This window comes from Pan paniscus, chromosome 9 (genome assembly GCF_029289425.2).
Source record: "Pan paniscus chromosome 9, NHGRI_mPanPan1-v2.0_pri, whole genome shotgun sequence".
Taxonomy (NCBI): domain Eukaryota; kingdom Metazoa; phylum Chordata; class Mammalia; order Primates; family Hominidae; genus Pan; species Pan paniscus.
This window is the reverse complement of record NC_073258.2, coordinates 36,357,603-36,382,873: the sequence shown is the minus strand read 5'-3', so window position 1 is coordinate 36,382,873 and position 25,271 is coordinate 36,357,603. Positions and strand designations below refer to the sequence as shown.

Below are 25,271 nucleotides of genomic sequence, written 5' to 3'. Positions count from 1 at the left end.
CATGACATGTGCGGGAATTGCCCTCTGGTCTGGTCTGGGTAATTAAGAAGAAATGTCCAGAAATTAGTCTGAAGCTGCCCCAGGGAACCATAGTGTGGAGGACTTGAACTTTAACCTGAGGACAGCTGGAAGCTCTAAAAGTTTATATATATTTTTTTTTAATTATATAAAATTATATATAATATATATTGTATATAAAACTTATATGTATTTTTTAAAAATTATATATATATATATATATATATTTTTTTTTTTTTAATTGAGATGGAGTCTCGCACTCTCGCCCAGGCTGGAGTGCAGTGGCACGATCTCGGCTCACTGCAAGCTCCACCTCCCGGGTTCACGCCATTCTCCTGCCTCACCCTCCCGAGTAGCTGGGACTACAGGCGCCCGCCACCACACCCAGCTAATTTTTTGTATTTTTAATAGAGATGGGATTTACCATGTTAGCCAGGATGGTCTCGATCTTCTAACCTTGTGATCCGCCCGCCTCAGCCTCCCAAAGTGCTGGGATTACAGGCGTGAGCCACCGCGCCCGGCCTCTAAAAGGTTTTAAGCAGTAGGAGGAACTCACCATTACTAACACTTAGGCAGGCAGGGTTCTAAGTGCTTTGCTTGGTTTCCATTGAGGCCTCACAGCACAGTTCCAGGGAGGTAGGTATATTATTATCCCCTCTTGGTAGAGGAGTCAGAGGCATGGAGAGGTTGAGTAACTTGCTCAAGGTCACATAGCTGGGAAGTGATCGAGACAGAATTCAAACCCAGGATGTGCAAAACAGCCAAGTTTGCATTTGCAGCGGTAAGAAGGGATGGAAGGGGGCATGGCCACCTCCAGGGGACCAGTTAGGGGCTGCTGAGGAATCCAACTGAGTGACAGTGGTGACCTGGATTGGCAGTGGCTGGGGGGATGGAGGGAAATGGACCAGGGAAGAGTGGATGGGACTTGGAACTTGGTAACTGACGGATGTGGGAGGAGGGGAGGCCCAGGGTCTGGCATAAGCCAGGTGGCGTCTCCCCTTCCCTCTTTTCTCACCCCTTAATCCAACTCACTGGAGAATGGGCAGCTTTAGGAACATGTCCAGGTGAGTGGGAGCAGGAGGTGGAGTCATGCTCAGATCAGGCAGGAGGCAGGTCCTAGAGGGGCTACAGGAATCGCTGGAGACAGGGGAGCATACGTGTGGCCATGGGTGACCACTGCCTGTAAGGGGACGTGTGCGGGCTCAGTCGCCTGTGCTCACCTGCCAGGCCAAGGGAGGGCATCTGTCACAGAACAGGCTCAGCAGCCCCTTGGCACCTCCCGGGGTTGCTGGGAGGGCAAATAGGGGACAGGCTTCAGGTCCACAGCACACACATGCCTTCCCCTGGGCCTCTTGCCAAGTTCTGGCCGACTGTTCTAACTAGGCCCAGGGCACTGGCCTTGCCCCGTGGGTCTCCTGGGTACAGAATTTTGCCATATCCAGGGCATCATTTCAGATGGGGCTTCCAGACCTCAGCTCCGACTTTCCGGGCTTCCCTGGAGGGGTCAGCCTGAAGCCATCAATCTGGGGTCAGGGCTCCCTAACAAAGCCTGCAAGTTTTCCAGCAGCCCCTAAATATCGCATTGACTCTCATGCAGGCGGGGTGGGGTGGGGGTGTGTGGATCATTATTTTGTTTTCTGGAGGAGGAAACAGAGGCCCAAGGACATCTAGGCAGTACTGTAGGATACAGTGTGAGGCATACATTGTAATTAAAAATTTACTACTAGTCACATAAAAAATAAAGAGCAGGTGAAATTGATTTTAATATTTTTGAACTTACAGTATAGCCAAAATATTATTTCAACATGTAATCAATGTAAAAAGTTACTCACAGCCGGGCACGGTGGCTCACGCCTGTAATCCCAGCACTTTTGGAGGCCGAGGTGGGCGGATCACCTGAGGTTGGGAGTTCGAGACCAGCCTGACCAACATGTAGAAACCGTATCTCTACTAAAAATACAAAATTAGCTGGGCGTGGTGGTGCATGCTGCATAATCCCAGCTACTCGGGAGGCTGAGGCAGGAGGATCGCTCGAACCCAGGAGGTGGAGGTTGCAGTGAGCCGAGATTGCGCCACTGCACTCCAGCGTGGGCGACAAGAGCGAAACTCTGTCTCAAAAAAAAAAAAAAAGTTACTGAGCATATAGCCCAGAGGGCCCCAACCCTGCCCTTCCCACATGGTTTCTGCAGTATCAGCTTCCAAGTGGCCCACTCAGGACAGAAGGAAACCCTGCTGCCCTTCTACAGGTGGTCCTGTCTGGGGCCTTTCCTCAAGCAGCCTCTAGCCCCACAGGCTGCCTGGCTCCAGGAGGCACATGACCTGTATCCTGCTAGGGACTGCCAGGCTGTGCAAAATTCACCCACCTCTGCCTGCTGGCTGCCCAGCTCCCATAGCAAGGCTCCAGGTGAGCCGTTCTGATCTGACTTCTGTGGCCTCATATGCATTCAAGTGGCCTCAGGGAGATCCATGTGCCACGGACGCCAAGACTGGGCCTTGCCAAAACCAAATCCTAAAATGCAGCAGGAGGTAGCCTTCCAGGCCAGGAAGGGAGCTGCAGCCTAAGGTGGCTGGTAGGCCTGGCCCTAGGGGCTGCCCTGAGGCCATCCCTTAGCAAAGAATCCCAACAGGAAGATCTGACCTGCCTGCCTGGTGCTCTAACCCCAACCCTGTATGAGGGGCATTCCAGGCACTGCTCCTGCTGGTGCCTCACCTTACTGAGCACTCACTCAGTGCCCTGCATGGGGAGGGCAGAGGGACCGGGCATGGCCTGCCCAAGGCACACACTATCTGGAGGGAGCAGACGGACACTTACTGTGCAATCATGAGCTCACGACCCAGGCTCCAGCAGGGGCTGCAGAAGGCCGTGGGAGCTTCCCAGACCTCTAGAGGTGGGGAGAGGCTGACATCTCCAGGGTGGGCCTTGGCCAACATCTCCTGATGCCTGAACAAGGCTGGCAGGCCTGTCTCCCCACTTCTCTCCCCACAGTTGGGCCTTCTCCTAGACCCTCTGGTGCCTCTGCAGCCTCAGGGCCGGTCTTGACAGAGCTCGACTGTGCCGGCTGGAGCCGTGTTTACTTACACACTTGCCAGCTCCTTGCTGGAGCCGTTTCTTCAGCCAGCCAGAAAGAATTGTTTTTCTTTTTCCAACTGGGAACCTCACTAGGCTCCAGCGTGATGGCAGAGTTTGTAACTGAAACCTCAGGAGAACTAAATCGTTCCCGGTCCTGGACCACCTCATCTGGGAGCCCAAGGCGGGGCTCAGCCTGTCGAGGGCAGCTCCGGGCCTCCAGGCCTGGGCTCTGCGCTTTCTTTTTGAGGAAGCACACCTGAGACAGAGCCCAGATGGGACACTCACCTCCACATTGGAGTCCTTGTGCAAACAGGGGAAGGCAGGAGGCAGCGTCCTCCAACATCCCTTCAGAGACCCCCCACTGCTACTCCCTGTGTAGAATTTAGATCACAGCAGCAATGAGCCACACGGGGCCAGGCATGATGCGAGAGCCCTGCTGCAGGCATCAGGGGAGCTGAAGGACTTGAGCCAAGTCATCTTCCTTCCCTGGGTCTCAGTTTCCCCAGCTGTGAATAGGAACTTCCCTCCTGGGCTCACGGTGTTCTCATGAGGATTGTAGGGAAAACATTCCAAGGAGAGAGCCTGTCATCAGGGCAGGGACTCAGGAGAGAGGGTCTTGGAGTTGGCTTCCCCGGGAAAACACAAGTCTCAGCCTGAGCAGGAGAGGGAGGGAGAGACAGAGCTGGGGACCTGCAGAGGGACAGGCCCCTGGAGGCGGCAGCTGGAGCAGTACCCTGTGGGGCCGGCAAGGACTTTCATGCCTCAGGTTCACGTGGCATTCACATGGGCCTCTTCCCACCACAGATGATGATGCAGTATCTGTACTACGGAGGAACAGAATCCATGGAGATCCCCACCGCTGACATCCTGGAGGTGAGACTCGGGAGAGGGGGAGGGGGCCTGGGCCAGGGTCCCCAGCGGCTCGGTCTCCCATTCACCCCCTTCAGAGGGAAGGTGGCTCTTCGTCTCCATCTGACAGGAAGAGCGGTTCCCAGAAAGAGGAACTGTGCACACCACTGAGCCCAGCCTCAGTGCGTGCCCCAGCGGGGATGGTTAGGCCCAGGAGTATCAGAAGGTAGTGGGGCCTGAGGGTGGAGGCAGCAGGGCACACGGCACTCGGGAGCTTTCTGTTCGGTGCTGTCTGGGCCACTGGTCTGGCCATGGGTCCCCAAGACCTGCTCTGCCTCCCTACCAGCTGCTGTCAGCTGCCAGCCTGTTCCAGCTGGATGCCCTGCAGAGGCACTGCGAGATCCTGTGCTCCCAGACCCTCAGCGTGGAGAGTGCCGTGAACACCTACAAATATGCCAAGGTGAGGGCCAAGGATGCCTGCTGGCCACCTCCCACCACATGCTCTGCTCCACGGGGGCCTCGGCCGTGTGGCTGCACTGGGGATGAGCTAGGAGATGCAGGTGACCAGGCTGCTTCTGAGGGCAGTGTAGAGGCTGAGGGAGGGTTAGCAACTCCCTGTGTTGCCTGGGGTCACTGCTGCCCACTGGCCATGTGGTAGCTTGGGAGGTGAGCTTTTGAGCCAGCTGCATCCTAGTTCACATTCCAGCTCTGCCACCTGGGCTGTGGTAACTGGACAAGCTGCTGAGCCTCTGAGTCAAATCAAAGCCATAGGTATTTACTTTTCTCCCCTACCTGTCTGTGCCTCCCCAGCTGTCCCATCTCAACAATCAACATGGTCACTGCTCAGTTGCTCAGACTCAAAACTCAGGAATCATATTTGATTTGCAAAAACCCTCCCATATGCAAGCCACCCACCTCTGAAACACACCAGCGGTTTCTCCACTTCCCTTCATCTCCACTGCCCTCGCCTTGCCCTAAGCCACCACCATCACTCTCTTGGACAATGGCATCAGCCCAGCCTCCCTACTTCCTGGCTTTAGCCCTGCAATCCACAAGGTTCTTTCAAAAGTTCAAAAACCATGGCCAGGCACAGTGGCTCACACCTGTAATCCCAGTACTTGGGGAGGATGAGGCAGGAGGACCAGGAGTTTAGACCAGCCTGTGAAACATGGCAAGACCCTGCCTCTACAAACTAGCTGAGTGTGGTGGCATGCATCTGTGGTCCCAGTTGCTCAGGAGGCTGAGGCAGGAAGATCACTTGAGCCCAGGAGGTTGAGACTGTAGTGAGCTGTGATCATGCGCACTCCAGCTTGGGCAAGAGCAAGACTTTGTCTCAACACAACCCCCGCCCCTGAAAAAAGTACAAAGACTGTGTTACTCCCATACTTAATCCCACCAAAGGTTTTCCACCTGCTGCAGGCTAAATAATAGCCAGCCCTTATCATGCCTTCCAAGGCCCCCAAGGTCCTGCCCACATCTCCCCTCACTCTGCCATGCTTTTTTCTCAGCGTGCCCAGACCCCAGGACTTTTGTGACACTTCCCTTTTCCTGTAAAGCTCTTTCCCGCCCTTCATCAGCTGGTGTCCCCAGGCCTCCCCTGGCCTCTCACAAGCCATCCTGTCACGTTGGCTTTACCTCCTTCACAGTCTTCTGCAGTTACCTTGTCTTTGGTTCCTCAGATTCTGTCTGTCTCTCCCAAACTAGGACATCAGCAGCACTGCAGAGATCTTGACCTCAGAACTGAAAACCCAGAGCGGCCCCTTGATATGCGTTGAGTGAACATCTTTATCCAGCATTTACCATGTGCACAGTCACATGCCAGGCCTGGTGCTGAGCCCTGGACACCCAGTGGTGGACAGTCCCCGTTCCCACCCTTAGGAAGGGAACTTCCAACCCAAAAGGGATGACTGCCACTTAACAGGGCAGCATGACAGTATGACACAGGCAGGAAAATGACGGGGGCTGAACAGTTCAGATATAGCAGAGGTGGCCTCAGGATGCAGGGACAGGGAACGCGTACCCTGGCCAGAGTGGGGCTTAATCAGGGCCGTGGCCATGGGAAGGTAGTATTTGGGGGTGAGGGTGAGTGGGGCTGTACTAAGGCCATGGGCTTCACCCCTCCTTTCTCTGCCCTACAGATCCACAATGCCCCAGAACTGGCCCTGTTCTGTGAGGGCTTCTTCCTCAAGCACATGAAGGCCCTACTGGAGCAGGATGCCTTCCGGCAGCTCATCTACGGCCGCAGCAGCAAAGTGCAGGGCCTGGATCCACTGCAGGACCTGCAGAACACCCTGGCAGAGCGCGTGCACTCTGTCTACATCACCTCCCGGGTGTGAGGCAGGGGGCGGAGGCTGCCGAGGCCAGGGCCTGTGGAGGTGCCAGGGCCCACCATGTCGGGGTATGGTTGTAGGCCCTCTTGGAGCCAGGTTCACGGGGCTGTTTCCTCCTCCTTCCCCAGATGTCCCCCCTGTCACAGGGCAGCTCACCCTCATCTCCTCTGCCCTAGAGCTGTTTGTTCAATCACTGATGGGCAAAGGGGAGATGTAGCTAACTGGTGGCCCTCCTCCCCATCTCAGTTTGCAACTCAAGGGCAGCCATGCACTCCCCCTGGGTGTCGCTCTCCCCTCCTGCAGGTCAGCAGCTGATCCTGATCCACCTCCGCCCAGGCCCTCCAAGCTCTACTCACCCCTAGGGCCTCAGTAAACTCAGACCATCCCAACTGGGGCTCCTGGGGGTATAGGAATCCTTATGAATGTATAGAATGCATACTGCCTAGGCCCCCAGTCGTCTACAGTAATTCAAAAGCTGGTATTTTTCTTCCTAAATGTCACATAGCAAAGGCTGCCCAAATCCCCAAACTTGTTCTTCAAAGGTTTGACAGGCTTAATGTGGGCATCCAGTGGCCTGTGGACCCCCCCTGCCACCACGACTGCTGCCACCCGGAGTCCCCCCATTGTCTTTGGTGCCTGGGCTTCCAGAGTCCCTCCCATCAGGACTACCAGCTTGCTCAGTTAGCAGCAGAGGGCAGTTCCCCAGCTTGATGGTTTCTGAGCTAAGTCTGGCATGGAGGGGCAAGGGGGTAGGGGATGGGGTGCTGTGTAGGAATGGCCTCAGCTCTTGTTTTGCTGCTGGTTTTAGGGGCCAAAGTAAATGGGTGGATTCTGGAACCTCAGGCCTAGACTAGGTTGCCTTTGTGGGGGCGATGAAGCAGAGTCCCCTGGTCAAGTCTCTCGGCTCCTTTAATGTAGGATTGAGAGCTAGGCAAACACGTCCCACTGGGGACTGTGACTCTTGGAGATTAAAGGACAGGGCATTGATGGAAGGTAAGGGCCGGGAGAAGAGGCCTTTCTGCTGTGTCCCCTCACGGCCTTGCCCTCGAATTCTGCAGGCCCTGGGCTCCCCTGACACCTGTCATATTTATGGACCAGACACTGGGGCAGCATCAGGCACAGCCTGTCTGGGTGCAACTTCTTCAGCTGTCTGGCCGCACCTTAAAAACTATTTATTCACCAAAAGCCCCAGGCATTTCAGAAGGTGTCACTCAGGTCACCCTGAAAAGCCCCCAGGGGCTTGCAATTCTGGAAAATATTTTGACTAGCTGCTTGGCTGGATGTACAAAGAAATAGGCATTATTTTATTGCTGTAATATTGTATGATACTTTAACTGTACAATAATGTTGTCACTTACTGTAAATGTACTATGGTTTTAACAATAAACACTCATTAACAATGACCTTGGCCTCACTGCTCCTGGTAGAGGGTTACTCAGAGTTCAGAACTGGGGAGGAGCCCCTTAGGACCAGGAAGAGATCCCAGAGCTAACTCTGTTACTCAGGTCTCCCGCCTCTCAGAGCCAAGACCCTACCAAAGCCATGGCTATGGCCACCCAGCACTCGCCTCTCTCCAGAAACGAAGCCTGGATCCATTCCTCACCCGCCCACGCTCACATTTAATTAAGTACATGTGTGCCACTGAGCTGGACAGACACCAAATGACTGAGGAATATGACACTATCAGGCTTTCCTGATCTCCACTCCCATCCCCTCCACGGCCCTTTATGTGGGAGCTATTTTGGGGGTTGTCTTCAGAGGCACATCCCCAAATGGCATAGCCCACCAAAGTGGCAGCAGGGCCTCCTTCACCCAGGCCCGACCTGGCCTGATTTGAGGGACCTATCCCTGGGTGACTGCTGCCCCCAGGCCCAGCTAAGCTAAGCTGGCTGTGCCACCACAAGGCCACTAGCAGAGGTAATGGAGGGAGATGGTGAGGCGCCGACTCAGGTCCAAGAGTGTACTGGGGCTATGGCTGTAGTTTTAGGTGCAAAGTTCAGGCACAAATATAAGTTTTTAAAACATTCCCTGCCAGTTAGCTGGGCATAGTGGTGCACATCTGTATTCCCAGCTGCTCAGGAGGCTGAGGTGGGAGGATCACAGAGCCCAGGGGTTCGAGGCTGCAGTGAGCTATGATCACCCCTGCACCTCAGCCTGGACAACAAAGCAAGACTCTCTCTCAAAAGTCGCCTGCCTGCCTGAAGCAGGTATAGAAATTCCTAAGGTCACTGAGAACCTGAACCAAAGTGGCTGTGGGTCAGTGACCAGCCGTGACTCAGGCATTAGGGGACTGACATAAAGATCCCAGTCCCTGGCAAAGCCCAATTCCAGCAGGAGCTGCGCAGGGCAGCTCGAGGCCCAGCCTGGGGACCTGTGGCCGCACAGACCCATGGTGCCCTCTGGGGGCCACTGGGAGGGGGCGCACTCCCCCACACCATCTTCCTGTGCAGTGGCCTAAGACGGTGGTGGAGCGGGCTGTCCGTCCCCAGCACTTGCCATTCAAAGTGGCTGCCCTTCATGGGTCTGTGTCCAGCGTCCCCACAAGTTCCCCCATCCCTGCAGGACATGCCTTGGTCAGTACCCAGCCTAGAAAGCAAGATATAGTTGCATTCTGGCTCCAGATGAGGGATCCACCATTTCCTCTCTTGAGAGGGTGAGTGGGGGGTTGAGAGAAAGTGGAGGTAGGAGGGAGGGAGCGGGCCCCTTGGAGCCTGTGGATAGCAGGAATACATTTTTGAATAAACGTTTAAAATTAAAATAATTACCAAAAAAAATCAGACATGTTTCCAAGGGGCTAGGACTCAAACAGAAATGATCACTTACCCAGGCAGCTGGACCTCCTAATTCGGGGCCACTGCTCACGGCCTGCCCTGCTCCGCCTGCTATGAGCAGCCACAGGCAGGCTTGGGGGAGTTACCTTCTTACTGGAGCCCTTGAGGACCCAGGTGCTGCGAGCATGGGTTGCATCTACAGGGATTTCACTCGGCTCCAGTGGGTCCACAGGCAAGCATAAGCTGGCGCCTTAGCCATGTCCAAAGAAAACACCTCTCCAGAGGTGGCAGGTACCAGTCTGCTCCTGCACCGACAGGGCTAACACTGAGATTTCCTTTTTGAGGCTGTCTGGTTTCTTTCCTGCATTCAAATCTTCTCCTGAAGCTTTTCTTTCCTTTAGGCTCTCGGCCTGGAAGGCCAGTTATCCTTTTCCACATTAGTCCCTGTGCCAGATGCCAGGTGGCTAGAGCTTTCTCAACAGAACCAGCCCAAGCAGGAAGCCCCGGCCTCTCCCTTTCAGGCTGCCTTTCAAGTCCCCTTTGCAGGATCCAGATGATGTTTAACTGGAACCAATTGTTTGTAGAATCAAGGGCATGCCCCCTCAGGGGCAATCCCCTGAAATTGTCTATTCCAGCCCAAGGGGCTTCCGACCCCACCCCCTCCTCCAGGCCTGCAGAATGGCTGCGGGTGTTGTAACAGGCCTCAGATAATAAGTCTACATTTTTCCAAGGTGACGGTCACTTATTTCTGCCCCTCCCCCACCTCCCAGCCTCAGCGGCCCCCTTTGTGTCCCGTCTCCTGGTCATCCGGAGTCCTCCGGGACTGCCGGGCCAGATGAGCAGTGGAAGCACTGAAGCAGGCCGGCATTAGCCCCGCTTGGCGAGGGGGTATGGGGGGGTGACCATTTAGTAACCTTCTTTGTTCAGGCTTCTTCAGGCTCTTCCCCTTCTGGTGACAGCACTCATGGCTGGCCTATCTGAATTCATTTCGCAAGTGACATTTCCTAAGACAGCCAAGCTTTACAGATGTCACTCTGTCTGGGGGCCAGATGGTGAGGTGTGGGGGAGGCATGCCTTTTCAGGTTTGAAGGAGAACCCAAGATCATGACCATAAAATGCAAAGACCCAAGTGTGTGTTTAGGAACACACGCTTTGCAAATAAAGAGGCCTTGTCCAAGGATACAGAGATATTATACAGAGCCAGACAAGTCTGACTGCAAAATGCATGCTCTTCGCTGCCCAAGTGAGACTCCTTTTCTAGCTTAGGTTGTGGTTTTAGAACATGGCCAGTCCTGGCCAAGTGTGGTGGCTCATGCCTCTAATCCCTATACTCTGGGAGGCCCAGGCGGATCACTTGAGGCCAGAGTTCCAGACCAACCTGGGCAACATATTGAGACTCCATCTGTACATAATTTTAAAAATTAGGCAGGTGTGGTAGTGAGCACCTTCCCAGCTGCTTGGAAGGCTGAGGTGGGAGAATGGCTTCAGCCCAAGAGTTCAAAGCTGCAATGAGCTATGATTGAGCCACCGCACTCCAGCTTGGGCAACAGAGCAAGACCCTGTCTGTTTTCAAAAGAACACCACAGCTAGTCCTTATTGAGTATTCTTAGAGCTGGCATGTAACTGAACTTGAGCGGCTCCTCTAGTTAGATCTGATGAGTGCCCAGAACCCAAAGAGGCACTTGCTATGTGCCAGGCACTGTTCTAAACGCTTCCCATTCTACCCCACCCACTTCTCACCACAGCCCCGTGACGGAGGTGCTATTCCTACCACTCAAATTTTGCAGAAGTGGACCTGAAGGGCAGGTAGGATGAAGTAACCTGCCCAAGGCCACGGTGAGCATCAGGGCAGAGCAGTCTACCTCCAGAGCCCTCACCTTGCACCCCAGAGCAGAGCCAGCCGGGGAGACTTTGGGGGTAGAGACGCTAAACAAAAGCTTCCTTACCTGTAGGATGATATGCCTGGACAACTTGCACAGTCCCATCCAGCTCTGACCATTTGAGCATGTGACTCTGCTTCTGGCCACGGTCTAAGAAAACCCTCTTTGAAAGGCAGGTTCAGGCACCCACCTGAGAAAATAAATAAAAATTATTTTCATGCCCCCTCCCTGCCTCCAGCAAAATTTCCTACAGACCTAACAGAGGTCTGTGGCCAGGAAACTTCAGTCCCAAGAAACGAAAGGCCCCTAGGCTCATGTCCTGACAGCCTCAGTGACAAGCCTCAGCAGCCCTAGGGTCACACACAGAACCTGCTCTTCTCCCTGTGGGGACGAGTCCTAGGAGCTGTATATGAAATACCCTTAGGCTGAGAAGTTACCGTTTCCTTCCCTGTCCTTCTCTGAACCTAGACAATGTATCGGGGCTGCAGACTCATTAGCCTGGATACCATTAAACAAACATACCAAAGTATGTGTAAAGCCACCAGGTTACCTCTGTTCCCAACAAATGGAAGGGACCAAGTGACCTGGAAGGAGCTGGGAAGGAAATGAGGCAGTTCTAGCTGGCTTCCAGCCACCACACCAAGCCCCTCGAGGTGACCATAGCCACCTGCCACTTCTCCCGCAGACTCCTGGGCTGGGAAGCCCTAGACACACTGCTCACCTTTGACCTTGATACCAACACCTTCCAAATTCCACCAGGCAGCCAAGACCCACCAGAAGAAACATCCATGTACATGGATTTCAGAACACTCACAGGCAGCTGATCTTTCTAGAATGTTATTTATTAAAAATAGATTCTCTATCCTTCCCCTCACCCCTGCGAGCAAAGTGGCCTTTCCCAACATCTTTTCCCAAATGGATGAAACAGGTCTTGAGGACGCAGATGTGGCATTCTACATAAACTACAGGCTCAGGCTTTTCTGGGACAGTGGGTCTGCTGGAGCCAAGAGTGGAACAGCACAAGACAACATCAGCAAACCCTGGTGCACCTAACCGCGGGCTGCCATGGATGCCAGGACGGACTGGAGTTCCTCCTGCTCCAGGCACAAGTCCACAAAGAGAGACCCAGCGGCCCAGCAGCAGCCTCCTGGGCACCACCAGAAAGCGATGTACTTAAGGGCCTCAGGCGGTTGAGAGGCAACGTGGCTTCCACATGTGTGAGAATGAGACTAAAAAGCTGGCTCAAAGCAAAATATGAACTTATAGGAAAGGAGGGCCCTGGACTGGGCAGGAAGAGAGAGACTCCTGGCAATTCTAGAGATGGCAGTGCCCAGCCATCAAGTTCTAAAGAGACCCATTTGGGAGTGACTCTGCCTTTAGCCAGGTTGAGCTCACAGACACACAGGCCCAGAGGCCGAATTCGCGGCCAGCTTCCAGGTGTGCTGGGGCCTCTCGTTGCTTTTAACAGTCCAGCCAGAGAGGGTTCAGTTAGTGAGAGTATCTTCCCATGATCAAACACAGATGGCTGAGTTTCTCTTCACTATTTCTTCCGCTTCAGTTTCATATCTTTTTTGTTCTTTGTATCTCTGTTCTTCAACTTCTTGCTCTGTTTGGGTTCTTGTTTGGCCTCTAACTTCCTTTTCTTGTCACTAGAGAAAAATCAAAATAGAAAGAAGGAAATATGTACAGATCTGAACATCTGAGACTGCTTTAAGCTTGCTTTGCTTTGTCAAAAAGGGTTTCCACCGTCTGAAACTTGATGTAGGCCACCCAATTGGACATTAATGTTCTCTGCAAACCTATTAGGGGGCAGGCATTGTGCTGGGGCTGGGGACACACCATACAGACCAGTTCCTGCCCTGACCCAGCTCTTAGTCTGTGGAAGAACAAATCTTGATCTTAACACCTGAAATCCGGGTTCTCCTCAGGGTGCAGTACACTCTGCTCCCCTCTCCCAAGACAGACCTAAGGCACCACAAGGATTCCCCACCACCACTCTCACCACTGCAGTGACTCTGGAAACTAGACATATTCATCCCAATGACCCTGAAGACAGTCCTTAATACAAGGCATGAGACTCCAAGGAAAACCCTGCCATACTTTCTGATGTGCTACTATTATTTTATTTTTCCTATAAGGAAAAAGAAGAAAACCCAAACAACAGTAACTCAGGTGACACCCTGCGACCAGCCCCTGGATTCTTCATTGATATCCTGGCATAGGAATCACTCAGCAAATGGCCACCTGCCATTAAGAAACTTACAGGTTAAATTTTGCTCTGGGAACAAATACTTCCCTATAAGGAGACCGTGAAGAGTTCAGTCCAGAGACCATTAACATCATATGAATGAAGTACCTCTCAAAGGAAGAAAAAGAAAGGCCTCAGAGGATTTAATGATAGCTACCAGTATTTTTAGCTCACAAAGTTCAAGCTTTCACATTTACTCAGAGCCATCAAGCACATGAACAACCACACAACACTGGTTTGTTGGGCTCAAGAGGCTTCTCACTACCAGCAATGGCCAAACAAATGGCAGGAAAGGCCAAGCTCTGCAGAGTGAGGAGCTGAGGCCGTCTCCACAGCAAGCACGCTCCCCAGCCTTTTGTTCCAGTCAAAGCCACCGTGCTCAAGGCCAAAGCCATCATGGGCCCTGTGCTACATTTGCCATACTGTACAAAACAGAGACAGGTCACACCGACAGTGGGCTTCCGTGCTGCACCACAAAGCATCTGGGAAATGAGGCCGGCATCAATGCTGGATCCTTCAAGATGCCACAGTGACTAACGGAGACTCTGGAAGACAGTACCTGATTTCTGGGATCTACATTTCCTAGAGACACAAGGTTTCCTCTTCCCAAATGTTTCCAAAATATAAGCTTTTAAGGAAACCAATAAATAGGGGATCGCCAAAATCTCACCCTCCCCATCAACCCCCCAAATCAGCTGTGAAAGCCTCAATTCCAGTGGCTCTGGGCAGGGGAGGCCTCATTGTACTCCCAGGAAAAACTGATGAAGGTTCCAGCCTAAGTTATTTACAAATGCACCACTCTGCAGATAAGAAGCTGGAAGTGAAGATTTTCAAAGAGTGGTCTAGGGACTGCTGGGGTCCCTAAGACCCTTTCAGGTGTCCACAAGGTCAAAATGTATTTGGATTAGTATGAAAACAGTTATTTGCCTTTTTTCATTTTCATTCTCTCACAAATATTCAGTTTTCCAGAGAGTATAAGATATGACAGCAAAATAGTGTCAGTGAAGACACAGACATGAGTATCTGGCTGCCTTCTGTTAAGCCAGATATTGAAGAGATTTGCAAAAATGTAAATGTAAAACAATGCCACTCTTCTCACCAAAATTTTTATGAAAAAGAGTATTTTTCAAAACGACTGAGTCCATTATTACTGTGAACAAATGAATATTTTTTAAATTTCTCAGTTTTTCATTTATTTTCTTTTTAAAATTTTTTTGCAGAGACAGGGCCTGCTATGTTGCGCAGGTTGGTCTTGAACACCTGGGCTCAAGCGATCCTCCTGCCTCGGCCTCCCAAAGTGCTGAGATTACAGGCGTGAGCCACTGCACCTGGCCAGTTTTTCATTTCTAATATGGGAAATTTCCATAGATATAACCAACAAAAGTCCTTTGGGGGCCTTAATTGTTAAGAGATAAAGGAACTCAAAGACCCAAAACCTTGAGAACTGCTGGCTCAAAGGAAGGACAACGTAACAGTTAAACCTATGGCCTTGCAGTGGAGAAACCTGGACTTGATTCTGGCTCCGGCTCTCACTAGCTGTGTGCTTCTTGGGAACTTAACCCCTGAGAGCCTTGTTACTTCATCTTAAAGCAAAGACAGTAATAAAACAGCCCCCTTATGCTGTCATCCTGAGGGCTGAATGATGAAAGCCCATAAGCAAGTCTCAGCCAGTGGCAGCTTCTGGACTGTTCCCTCAAGCCCTTCTCCCTGACAGGCCCAGTGCCCTGGCATGGCTGACAAATACAAAGAGTGAAGAGATCCATGCCTAAGAGATGGCCCTCCTGGTCTGTGGGACATGCACTGCAAGGGTAATGGCCAGGGGACTCTCAAAGGGAAGAACCATGACTTTTCTGTCAAAGCTTTTGCTCCAACCTCCTATTTTCTAGTCAAAGTTAAAGAGAAGCAGAGAGGCCAGAATGCCTCTTCCGCCAGATGCACATCAGACCCTGGGCCCTCACCTTTTCAGGCTGATGATCGAGGCGTTCGGCCCAGCTTTGTTCAAAACTTCATTCCACTCTTCATCGTCCCCACGGATTATGTATCTAAAAAAAAGAAGGGAACTATCAAAGCCTGCTAGAAAGAAGAGGGGACTGCTTAAGAGAAAATAACGACAGTGACAACATTCTTATCAGACACTTCCTGTCATGAAAGCCAGGCTGAGCTGTGTCAGCATTTGAACAGCAGAAAGGACAGAGGGGACAAGCGTGCAGGAGGGCCAAGAGACATGGCATTTAACTCTATGGATAGAAGCTCCACAGGAGCGAGGGTCACCAGGCCTGCTGGCAGGGGTCAGTGAGGACAGTCCTGCACAGAAGGCAGCCTGCCTGGCTCCTCCCACATGACTCTCATTAACATCCACCAAAGAAGCTTCCTGTCACCCCCACAATCTTCTCACTCACTCCCACCTCCAAGCATTTGTCCACAAGCCCTTGAACTGTGCCTCTCCCCTCCCTCCCTTCTCTTTCAGATTTAGCAGTCCTGGCAAATCAAGGTTTTGATATTGCAAAGCTGAGGGCAGAAACTAGAGCTCGATTCTCTGTCCAAGGACTCCTGGCCACCTCCACCTCACATACCCAGCAGCCACCATCACTAATGACCCAGAAACAGGACTACAGGTCACAGAGGCTCAGAGACCATGAATTCTGGAGTTATTATTCACATCAATCCAGGCAGTGGAGGGAGAGGCAGCACCACTACAGCTGAAGCACAAAAGGGACTAGGATCCCCAGATGGTTTTAGAGCAAGGGGTGTTTTGCTTGTTTGGTTGGTTTTAGCAGTAGAATCCTTTCTTCAAACAAAGTCACACGTAAAAGCCAAATAGAGTAAGTAACCATTAAAGGGCCTGCTCATCCAATCGGCACCCCCACTCCTGGAAGGACCCGAGGTGTGACCTGGAGCCTTGGGGATCAGAGAGTGCAATGTGTAAGTCAAAGTGGCGGCACTAGTCTCTGGAACCCAACTTTTCCAAAATTATACAAACAGGCAATTAGAAAGTCAAATAGAACTGTTAGCACCCCTAAAACCGATCCCATGAAAGACACTTTCCAGGGCACGTGGGATATGATTAGAAGAAACGTGTAGGCAGATTCTTAGGGCCCCAGAAGCCAAGGCAAAGCCTCTGCTTCCCACAAGCCTTACTCAGAGAGGTCCATGCTCTTCAGCTTCCCTACTTCCTTCTTGTGTTTCTCCTGAAATTCCTTTGCTGCTTCATCCTGTGGTTAAGGACCCATAGAGAGACTAAGTCAGAGTCAAGGATTGAACCAAACACAGGAAAAGGTGAAGCTGGGGTGGAATGGCACAATGATGAGAAAACATTTCCTTCTCTTCCGTCTACCTGCAAAAACCTTGTAGGCAGCTTTGATTATTTTAAGGTAGCTCTGTTATAAACTATGCATTTAAGAAGTCACCAAAAAAGACAAAACATTTCCAACAGATGCTGGAATCCTACATTCACAACACACACACACAATCAGTGGGAGGCACAACTCTAGGCCTGTGTGTGCTCAGACAATGCTGGGTCCGTTTGTCCAATTAAACCTACGGAATAGCACTTAGCTCAATTAGTGCAGAGGACTCTTTCTAAAGGGGAAGGGGAAGACAGTCTGAATTCACAGCCTAAGGCAACTGATGGAAATGCTGGGACTTCTGAGGCCATGAGCAGGGACATACCAGGTCGTCACTGAGGGTCTTCATCGTGGGCTCCATGACCACATCCTTCGCTGCCACCATCTGCTCCTCAATGGCCTTTTCCTGAACTTCATTAAATAGCTACAAAAGACAACCAACAGAGAAGCAGAAGATGAAGGAGCAGCAGGGACCCAGTCACCCGTGACCCAGACACTTGGTGTCTTATAGAAAGGTGTGCATTTTGAAGACACAAAGCAACACTCTACAGTTTAGGAATGTGGATATTAGCGGGAAGAGATGAAGAACACAGACTGGATATGTACCAAATTCCTAATAGGGATGCCTCTGGGAGAGGACACAGAACTTCACAGATTCTTTAGAGCTGAAGTCCTGTATTTGCGTGCGTGCGTGCGTGTGTGTGTGTGTGTGTGTGTGTGTGATGTGTGATGAGATGCAGCAAACACAGCTAAATGCTAACATGTGTTCTGAAGTGCTGGATTTGTGTGTGTGTGTGTGACGAGATGCAGCAAACACAGCTAAATGCTAACATGTGTTCATCTCGGGAGCAGGGAGTGGGTTTGTTGCACTATTTGACAGACATCAAGTCCCTGCCCTCAGGCTGAGGTTACCTTCACAACTTTGCGGATGATCCGGTTGAAAAGTCCCATCAACTGGCCCGAGGGCAGCTCAATCTCCTTTTCCAGCTGGTCCACAGACTTATGCTGCAGGCCAATCCCCAAGAGAAGAGCCTAAAGGATGGAAAATCTGCTGGGTGGGCCTCTAGGACACGCCCTTGCCCATTAAAATGGCGCCAAGAACCAGAGTACTCTCTTGACCAAAGCTATTGGTACAAAGGTAGACTAGCACTGTGTATATTGGCATCTTCTCTTTCATCCTGTTACTGAGACCACTAAGAAATGCTGTCTTCCTAAAATCCCCAAAGTAACTTTTATCCTGACAAATACCTGCTTCACAACTACATTAAAAGTTTGGGATGTTCCTGAACCTCTGCTAAGGTGGAGTTAAGTGTCAAGGCAACGTAGTGGGGTGGAAGCTGCAGCTCTCTCACTTTGTATGGCTGGACCCATTACTCGACTTCAGAGCCCAGGTTTCCTGACCTGTAGAATGAGGGTGCCACTACCCACCTATCAGATGTATGAGGAATTAAAGGCACACAATTATGTCCAAGTGCCCAACCCAACACCCAGCAAATGAACAGCTCCACAATCCTCACTTCTCCTCCACTCAAGCAACAGATAGCATACCGACTGAGCCGCAGACAGGGCCAGGTCCCCCAGCTGGTTCAGGAAATAGATGCGAGAGATGGCCGGGATCATGTCCATGATGAGGTGATAGTCCACCATATTCCGTGAATACATCTCCAGCCGCTTCAGGTCATAGGGGAGGAAGAGTGCTTCCAGCTCCTCCCGGCTCAGGGCTGTCCACGGGATAGAGAGTTAGACAGGTTAGGTCACCCGGCGCCCTCATGAGATAGCACACAGCCCCCAGGCGGCACCCTAACACACAGGAGCATCTAACAGGGCCTGGCAGCCATACCACACAGCCCTGGCCCAGAGGGGCACCAAACCTGCTCCTGCCATAGAAGGGGTGGCTCCAGGCCACGTGTGGGGAGGGGACGGCTGCCACAGGACCCTTGCTCAGTTCCCATACTGAACACATGGACCAAAGAAAAGCTCCCTGTGGCCCAGGGTTAGGGGAACACAACTACACTCTTTCCCTGCTTTGTCACTTCATTTGGTGTCACAGAAAGTGTGTAAGCTCTGCCCAGCTCAAGATATACGGATTTCTCCATCAAAATATAATTGGCAAAAAAGTATATACACACACATATACACATATATGCATGCTATACCTAAATATTTATATATAAAATATGCAATAAAACTAATCTCTTACACATTTTTTGTTTTTTAAGTATTCAAACAGTCTGTATGCACAAAGCACTTCTGTGTGCTGTTGGCTACAGAAGGCTAGCAGCATATTCTTATTACAATTTCATGAATGAGGAAACTAAACCTCAGAGATGGAGCACCTCACTCCCCTAGAGCACAGATGTAAATCGGCCTCCATAACCAACCAGCTACATGAACTAAATGGACACCTCTGACATTAAATTGCACAGCCAGAGTCTTACCATGAAAATGAAAGACAGCACAGCCTGGGACAGAGCAGGGGCCTGGCAAGCGGGTGGTGACCAGCGAGTGACTGCAGGCTAGAACCAGTCCCTCAATTTCCAGCCCAAACCCTTCCTAGGACACCACACCCACCTCCCACACAGCCAAGCCATTCCCAACCCTCCTCCCTGTCCCCGCCCGGCTCACCAGGCTGGGCTGGCTTCCCCATGTTCCTGTTCTGAATGATGTTCAGAGCCAGGGAAGGAGAGAAGGTACTGAACTGGTAGGAGAGCAAGGCTAGGAACCGCCGTCGGAAATCTGTGGGGTGCCATCACGCAGAGTTAGAGGTCTGGAGGCATCCCCGGCAGCCCCCAATCACCTCATTGTCTCCCCCAAACCCCCACTCCTCAGTCACCTTTCCAGAAGGCTGCAAGCCAGCCTCCCTGGTCAGCCTCATCCTCATCAGTGAGCGTCTTCAGCATGATGCACGAGTGCTCTCCGGTCAGGTCATTCTGGGCAACACAGAGGTTTAACTGGCACCAAGAACCCCCTTTTTTTGAATAACCCATCATTGATGAAGGGTAAACACTCAGAGAAGAAAGGCTTAGTGCTTCCGCAGGCCTCTCCTTCTTCCCGGGCTGGGGGTAGGCGCCCTTCTCAAACAGCCCTCGCCTTCACCTTCCTCATGTCACCTCAGTTCACACACAACAGCTGCAAAGATCACTGTCCTGCAATCTCCTCAAAAGTGTCACAGACACAGAGCAGAGCTGCTGGCTCTTCTGGGCCTGCCTCTTGCTCGGGACGTGCGGGAGGGAAATATGTGCTCCTCTCAGGTAGATGCTGAACTCAGTCATTAGGGCTTAAGCTCCACACAATCCAGTCAACATGGGTTTGATGCCTCACAGCAGAAACTCCAGGGCCAAAACCTACACCTCAGTGCTGGCAGCCAGTCTGCAAGTGCAGGCTTCTTTAGGTGTTAAAATTGTGACTATTTTTACATTTTTTACTCCATAACAACAAAGCCCCACACCATAAAAACACCACCATCAAGTCACAAATGAACAGTGCGCAGTGCAAGACCACACGGACACACCGCAGACCACACCACAGCTCACTAGCTTGCGTTCTCCTTGCAGCTGACAGCCAAACTTACATCCTCAGCCTCCACCAAATGTACTGACAGAGACCCAACCCATCTCTGCAGCTCCCTGCCTGCACGGAAGCAGCCCAACACCCAGCAGTCCTCACCAGTCCCACTTTAAACCCTCGGACGGACACTGGACACTAGCTTCTGATACTGACTTTGCCCTCTCCAAAATCAAACCTCCAACACTTCCCTCTCAGCCGATGGACTCCCCTCATCTGGGAAGACAGAAGCACTCAGAAGACAATGTCTTCATCCTCCCAACCCCAAATCAGCCAGCCAACTGATGCCTTCCATTCCCACGCTCTCTGCCTTCCCTGTTCCGAAGGATGAAGTAGGTGGTCACCTCTCTTCCTGAGTCTCGAGTCCCACCCACCACCTCCTCAAGGCCTGCACTCTGGCGGTCAGCCCCCCTCACCTATACCACTAATTGCAGGATCGAACCCAGCAGCAAAAAACTTTCTCTAGAATCTCCCATCGGACAATCCTTCTTTAGCACCCATCTCCCTCCAGCGACCTTGTTTCTCTGCTCCCTTTCGCTTCCTGATAGAGTCGCCTGTTCCCCTTCTAGTTCTTCACCTCCTCTTCCCTCTGGCCAGGCCAAAGCCTCCGCTCCACTGCAGCTGCTTCAATGCAGCTCACCGCTGCTGACGAATCCAATGGCCAGCTGTCCTCATCCTCCTCATCTTCTCAACAGGGCTGACTCCCATTCCCACTTTTTCACCTTGACGTGTGACACCACACCCGACTTTCTCTTGCACATCAGGGCTGTTCCTTCTCAGTCTTGTATGTGCTGTGTCCTCCTCTTCATTCCTCTAAACGTTAGGGTCCAAGGAGTCACTCTCACGTCCTTTCATTGGCTCCAGATATTTTTCATTCACTCAACAAAAGTATTTACTGAACACAAACTACACAGCAATTGCTACTCTAAGTGCGAGGGATACAGCAATGAACACAACAGACAAGAGCTCCGTGCCCTCCTGCAGTGTATTCTATTATGAATACGCTGATGGCTCCCAAAGCTCCATCTCTAGCCCCAAACTTCCCTACCTCCAAATTCCTGTAGTCAAATCAATGCCTAGTCCACATTTCCACTCGGATGTCCAATAGGCATCTCATATTAACATCAAAAAAGAACTCCCACTCTTCCCTCCAAATCTGCTCCTCCTGCAGTGAGTCCCATCTCCGACAGCACCTCCAACACCCAGTTTCTCAAGCCAAAACTCTAGGAATTACCCTTGATCCTCCTGTCCACTCTCCTTTCCCAGAATCTGATGAACAAGTCCACGTGTACCTCTGCCATTTTATGACTAAGCACAACGCATGCACCGTGTAGTCGGGGAAGAAATGTGTGATGATGTGGCCTGCCACTGAGGATGGCTGTTTCCATGTCCATCAGAATAAACCTCTTTAGAGGCACAGCCACCTGCTCAGAGCGATACAGCAGGGAGGCACTAGGGCTCTTTGCAAGGACAGGCCTGTCACCTACCATAACGGTAAACCTAAACTTCTCCTCTGCTGGATGCCTCACTCACCGGGGTCTGTCTCAGATAAACAGGAACAAATCCAGCTCGTTTCCAGAACCTGCAAAGATACAAAGACAGTAGGTCACTGTGTGTGGCCTCTGGGGAGCGGCTGATAGACACACAAGGGCAAGAGCCAGGAAGAGCACACCACGAATAGCAGGCTAGCACTGACACCAGCTACCAACAGAGACACACAGCCCACAGAACTATTCTTTCTCAATGCCAAGGAGTGATGCCGCAGAAGGAGGGCAGGCACTTACTTGAGGAGCCTGGGGGTCAAGCCATAGGAAACACCCAGGTAATCCAGGCGCTCGGCAGGCCTCTCATTCAATTTGAGGAGTAAAGGAGGCAGGTCCTTCCGGGGAGTGATGACCTCTTCCAACAAGCTGACAGCCTGGGAAGATGCCAAGGAGAGAACACAGTCCATTCAGCAGAGGGAGAGAGACATCGTCAAGCACCCCTGCCGCAGCGCACTCTGGACTTAGCACAACAAAAACTGGGAGAGGTTTCTTGGTTTATTGCTGTGGTTTTCAAACTATGAGAACACTGGAGTCAAGCAATCATTCTCAAGTACACAAAACACCTCAACATGCATGGAACCACACTGCTTCAGACCTCTAGAATGCAGGAAGACAGCCAAAGAGTTTAGAAACGACTGACAGAGGCCGGGAGTGGTGGCTCATGCCTGTAATCCCAGCACTTTGGGAGACTGAGGCGGGTGGATCACCTGAGGTCAGGAGTTTGAGACCAGCCTAACCAACATGGCAAAACCCCATCGCTACTGGAAATACAAAAATTAGCTAGGCACGGTGGTGTGTGCTTGTAGTCCCAGCTACTCAGGTGGCTGAGGCAGGAAAATTGCTTGAACCTGGGAGGCAGAGGTTGCAGTGAGCTGAGATCACGCCATTACACTCCAGCCTGGGAGACAGAGCAAGACTCCATCTCAAAAAAAAAAAAAAAAATGCCCAACAGATTTACAAAGGGACAGGCAGGCCCCTGTGATCCAGCATGAAGTCCAGGTTCTATCACCTGACAGCCTTAGGAAGTGACAAACCTCTGAGCTTGAACTTTTTTTTTCATTGCTTGAGACAGGGTCTGGCTCTGTCACCCAGGCCAGAGTCCAGTGGCGAGATCACAGCTCACAGCAGCCTCAACCTCTGGGGTTCAAGCAATCTTCCCACCTCAGCATCCCAAGTAGCTGGGACTACAGGCGTACACCACCATGCTAGGCTAATTTTTGTATTTTTTGTAGAGATGGAGTTTCGCCATGTTGCCCAGCTGCCTCAACTTAAATAAAAGCCCCTTGTCTAGCTCTCAAATGTACATACTATGAAAATCAATGAATGCACATGAAAGGCTGTCACAGTTACTAGTATTAGTCATTCTTATCAAGGAATGACAGAACTTCCCTTAGTCTGGTGTAGGATGAAAGAGGAGATTATAGAGCAGTGATTCTCAAACTTGAATGAGCATCAGAATCACCTGAGAATCTTGTTAAACTACAGATTACGGGGTCTACCCCAGAGTTTCTGATTCAGTAGGTCTGGAGTGGGGCTCAAGAATTTACATTTTTAACAAGCTGCCAGATGATCCCAATGATACTGATCTGAGGATCTAAAGTGTTCGGTAGGAGAAAGCAGCAGAAGAAAATGAGAGAGGGGTCCAAAGCTCTGGACTGGTTTTTGTTGATGCCCCTAAAAACCCAGAGAATTATCCTCCCAAGAACCAGGACACAGGAGGTCTGTCGAAAGACGCTTACCTCGCTGCTTACGGTGTGAATTTCCTGTGGTGTCTCAAGGACCTTTTCCTCCAGACAAGGAAACCTGCCTTCATAGTACATCTGCAGCAGCTGCAGAGCACGGCTGCCATAGCCCATCTAGGAGCAAACATGAAGGGGAAGAGGCCAAGGGAAGAGAGCTGCTCTCAGTCTAAGCCACGGTGACTCCCCTGCATTGCTTCTAGAGAACCTTCCCTCCCTGTCAAACAGCACGGGGCAAGAGAACCAATGAAAACCCTGAGTGAGGTCAAAGCAGAGACACTTTTTAAGACTGAAAGTAGTGTGACCCGAGTTCTTAACACTGGTCTAGCTCACCAAGAACAGCCACTTGAGGGTAAGGATGGCTGTGCTTTCTGGTCTCCAGATGGGCAAGCCCAAATGAGAGGCAGTTTCTGTACCATTGCCTGAAAAGGCAGTTTCTACAGCCAATTACTCAGTGAGGTGTTCTAAGAAGGTAATTTTGTTATGCAGGTCTGGTTCACAAGTCCTCGTTCTCACAAAGGAAGAGTGAGCATATGCCATCATCCTGTCCACCCACCCACCCCGAACCCTGGCTCAGTTCTCCAGAGCAGGGAAGTGCCTACACTTCACTTGCTTCTGCTTGACCAGCTTCTTATTCCAGCCACCAAGTACCCCCACCCTAAAGCACCGCCAGCAACACGGCTTCAGGGGAGCCTGAGGACACATTACCCCTTGATAATCTGGGTGAACAGCAATGCGAACGACCCTTCCACCAGAAAGACCACCAAAGTCTGGATCTTGGAACTGTGTGGGAGACACAAACCAGTAACTTAGCAACACAGACATCTTTGGACACCACCAGCTTCCCTCAGACACACCAGGGAAAGCCCATCACCTGTTCTGACACTGTCCATGGAATCAGGTCCCCTGAAGCCTTCTTGCCTCGAGACAGACTGTTCAAGATGGACTGGCGAGAAATCTCCCCTTCAAGGCACACCTGTGGGGGAAGCAGGACAGTGCAGGCAGAAAGGCCAGCTCTGATACAGAGCCCACTCACAGAATATAGCTTGTTTCTCGAACTAGGCCAGTTGTTTCCACCCCCATGTTCAGGTTTAACCCTGACACTGACACATCCATTCCCCCCGCTCTTTTTTTTTTTGAGATGGAGTCTCACTCTGTCGCCCAGGCTGGAGTGCAGTGGTGCTATCTCGGCTCACTGCAAGCTCTGCCTCCTGGGTTCATGCCATTTTCCTGCCTCAGCCTCCCGAGTAGCTGGGACTACAGGTGCCTACCACCACACCCGGCTAATTTTTTGTATTTTTTTTTTTTTTTTTAGTAGAGAAGGGGTTTCACCGTGTTAGCCAGGATGGTCTTGATCTTCTGACCTTGTGATCCGCCCGCCTCAGCCTCCCAAAGTGCTGGGATTACAGGCATGAGCCACGGCGCCTGGCCTGACACATCCATTCTTAACAGGAGCTTAATTACCAGGCCCCATGTTACAGGGCAGAAGACTGACAGCCTCCTGACCCAAAAAGTAAAAGCCACATTAGAAGAGAGTCTCTATGTATGCTGTGCGTGTGTGAAGGCCATCAAGACACAGGATGCTCATGAGGCTCTGTACAGAACAGCACAAGTTCAAAACAACTAAAATGTCTAACAGGTGAATGGTTGAACAAATCATGGTACATGTATATAATGAAATACTATACAGCTTTAAAACTTATGTAGATTATGAGTGTTTTATACACTGCCTAAAAATAAAAGCAGATTACTATGTATATGAAAAGGAAAAGTGATACAGAAATGCATAAATACATCCATGCTAGGCATTAAAAATTTGTTCCCCAATCTGTAGCCTCTAATTCAAAATGCACCATGTTTTGCTTTTGTAATAAAGGGAGAAAACAAACAAGTCTGTTTGTGGAAGAAGCTGTG

General features: G+C 51.2%; 2 protein-coding genes across 5 annotated transcripts in view; one reads left to right on the top strand and one right to left on the bottom strand.

The window, feature by feature from the left end:
- Positions 1 to 7,670, top strand: part of ABTB2 (ankyrin repeat and BTB domain containing 2) — a 207,991-nt gene extending 200,321 nt beyond the window's left edge. Inside the window, exons 15-17 of one of the 2 annotated variants that reach the window (XM_003830383.5) lie at positions 3,893 to 3,961; positions 4,284 to 4,397; positions 6,076 to 7,670. In XM_003830383.5, coding sequence (XP_003830431.2) covers positions 3,893 to 3,961; positions 4,284 to 4,397; positions 6,076 to 6,273 — 381 coding nt within the window. In that variant the 3' untranslated portion in view covers positions 6,274 to 7,670. The remainder of the gene's footprint in view (positions 1 to 3,892; positions 3,962 to 4,283; positions 4,398 to 6,075) is intronic. The other variant, XM_034932392.4, reaches the window with a different exon arrangement.
- Positions 7,671 to 11,739: 4,069 nt separating this feature from the next.
- The window catches only part of NAT10 (N-acetyltransferase 10), a 41,417-nt gene continuing 27,885 nt past the window's right edge, over positions 11,740 to 25,271 (bottom strand). For all 3 annotated transcript variants that reach the window (XM_055094271.1, XM_003830384.4, XM_034932394.2), the window contains 13 exons: positions 24,232 to 24,333; positions 24,066 to 24,140; positions 23,358 to 23,474; positions 21,859 to 21,992; positions 21,608 to 21,656; positions 19,344 to 19,440; positions 19,136 to 19,246; positions 18,059 to 18,231; positions 17,423 to 17,542; positions 16,836 to 16,934; positions 16,305 to 16,378; positions 15,125 to 15,208; positions 11,740 to 12,567 (listed from right to left, as the gene is read on the bottom strand). In XM_055094271.1, coding sequence (XP_054950246.1) covers positions 12,459 to 12,567; positions 15,125 to 15,208; positions 16,305 to 16,378; positions 16,836 to 16,934; positions 17,423 to 17,542; positions 18,059 to 18,231; positions 19,136 to 19,246; positions 19,344 to 19,440; positions 21,608 to 21,656; positions 21,859 to 21,992; positions 23,358 to 23,474; positions 24,066 to 24,140; positions 24,232 to 24,333 — 1,344 coding nt within the window. In that variant the 3' untranslated portion in view covers positions 11,740 to 12,458. The remainder of the gene's footprint in view (positions 12,568 to 15,124; positions 15,209 to 16,304; positions 16,379 to 16,835; positions 16,935 to 17,422; positions 17,543 to 18,058; positions 18,232 to 19,135; positions 19,247 to 19,343; positions 19,441 to 21,607; positions 21,657 to 21,858; positions 21,993 to 23,357; positions 23,475 to 24,065; positions 24,141 to 24,231; positions 24,334 to 25,271) is intronic.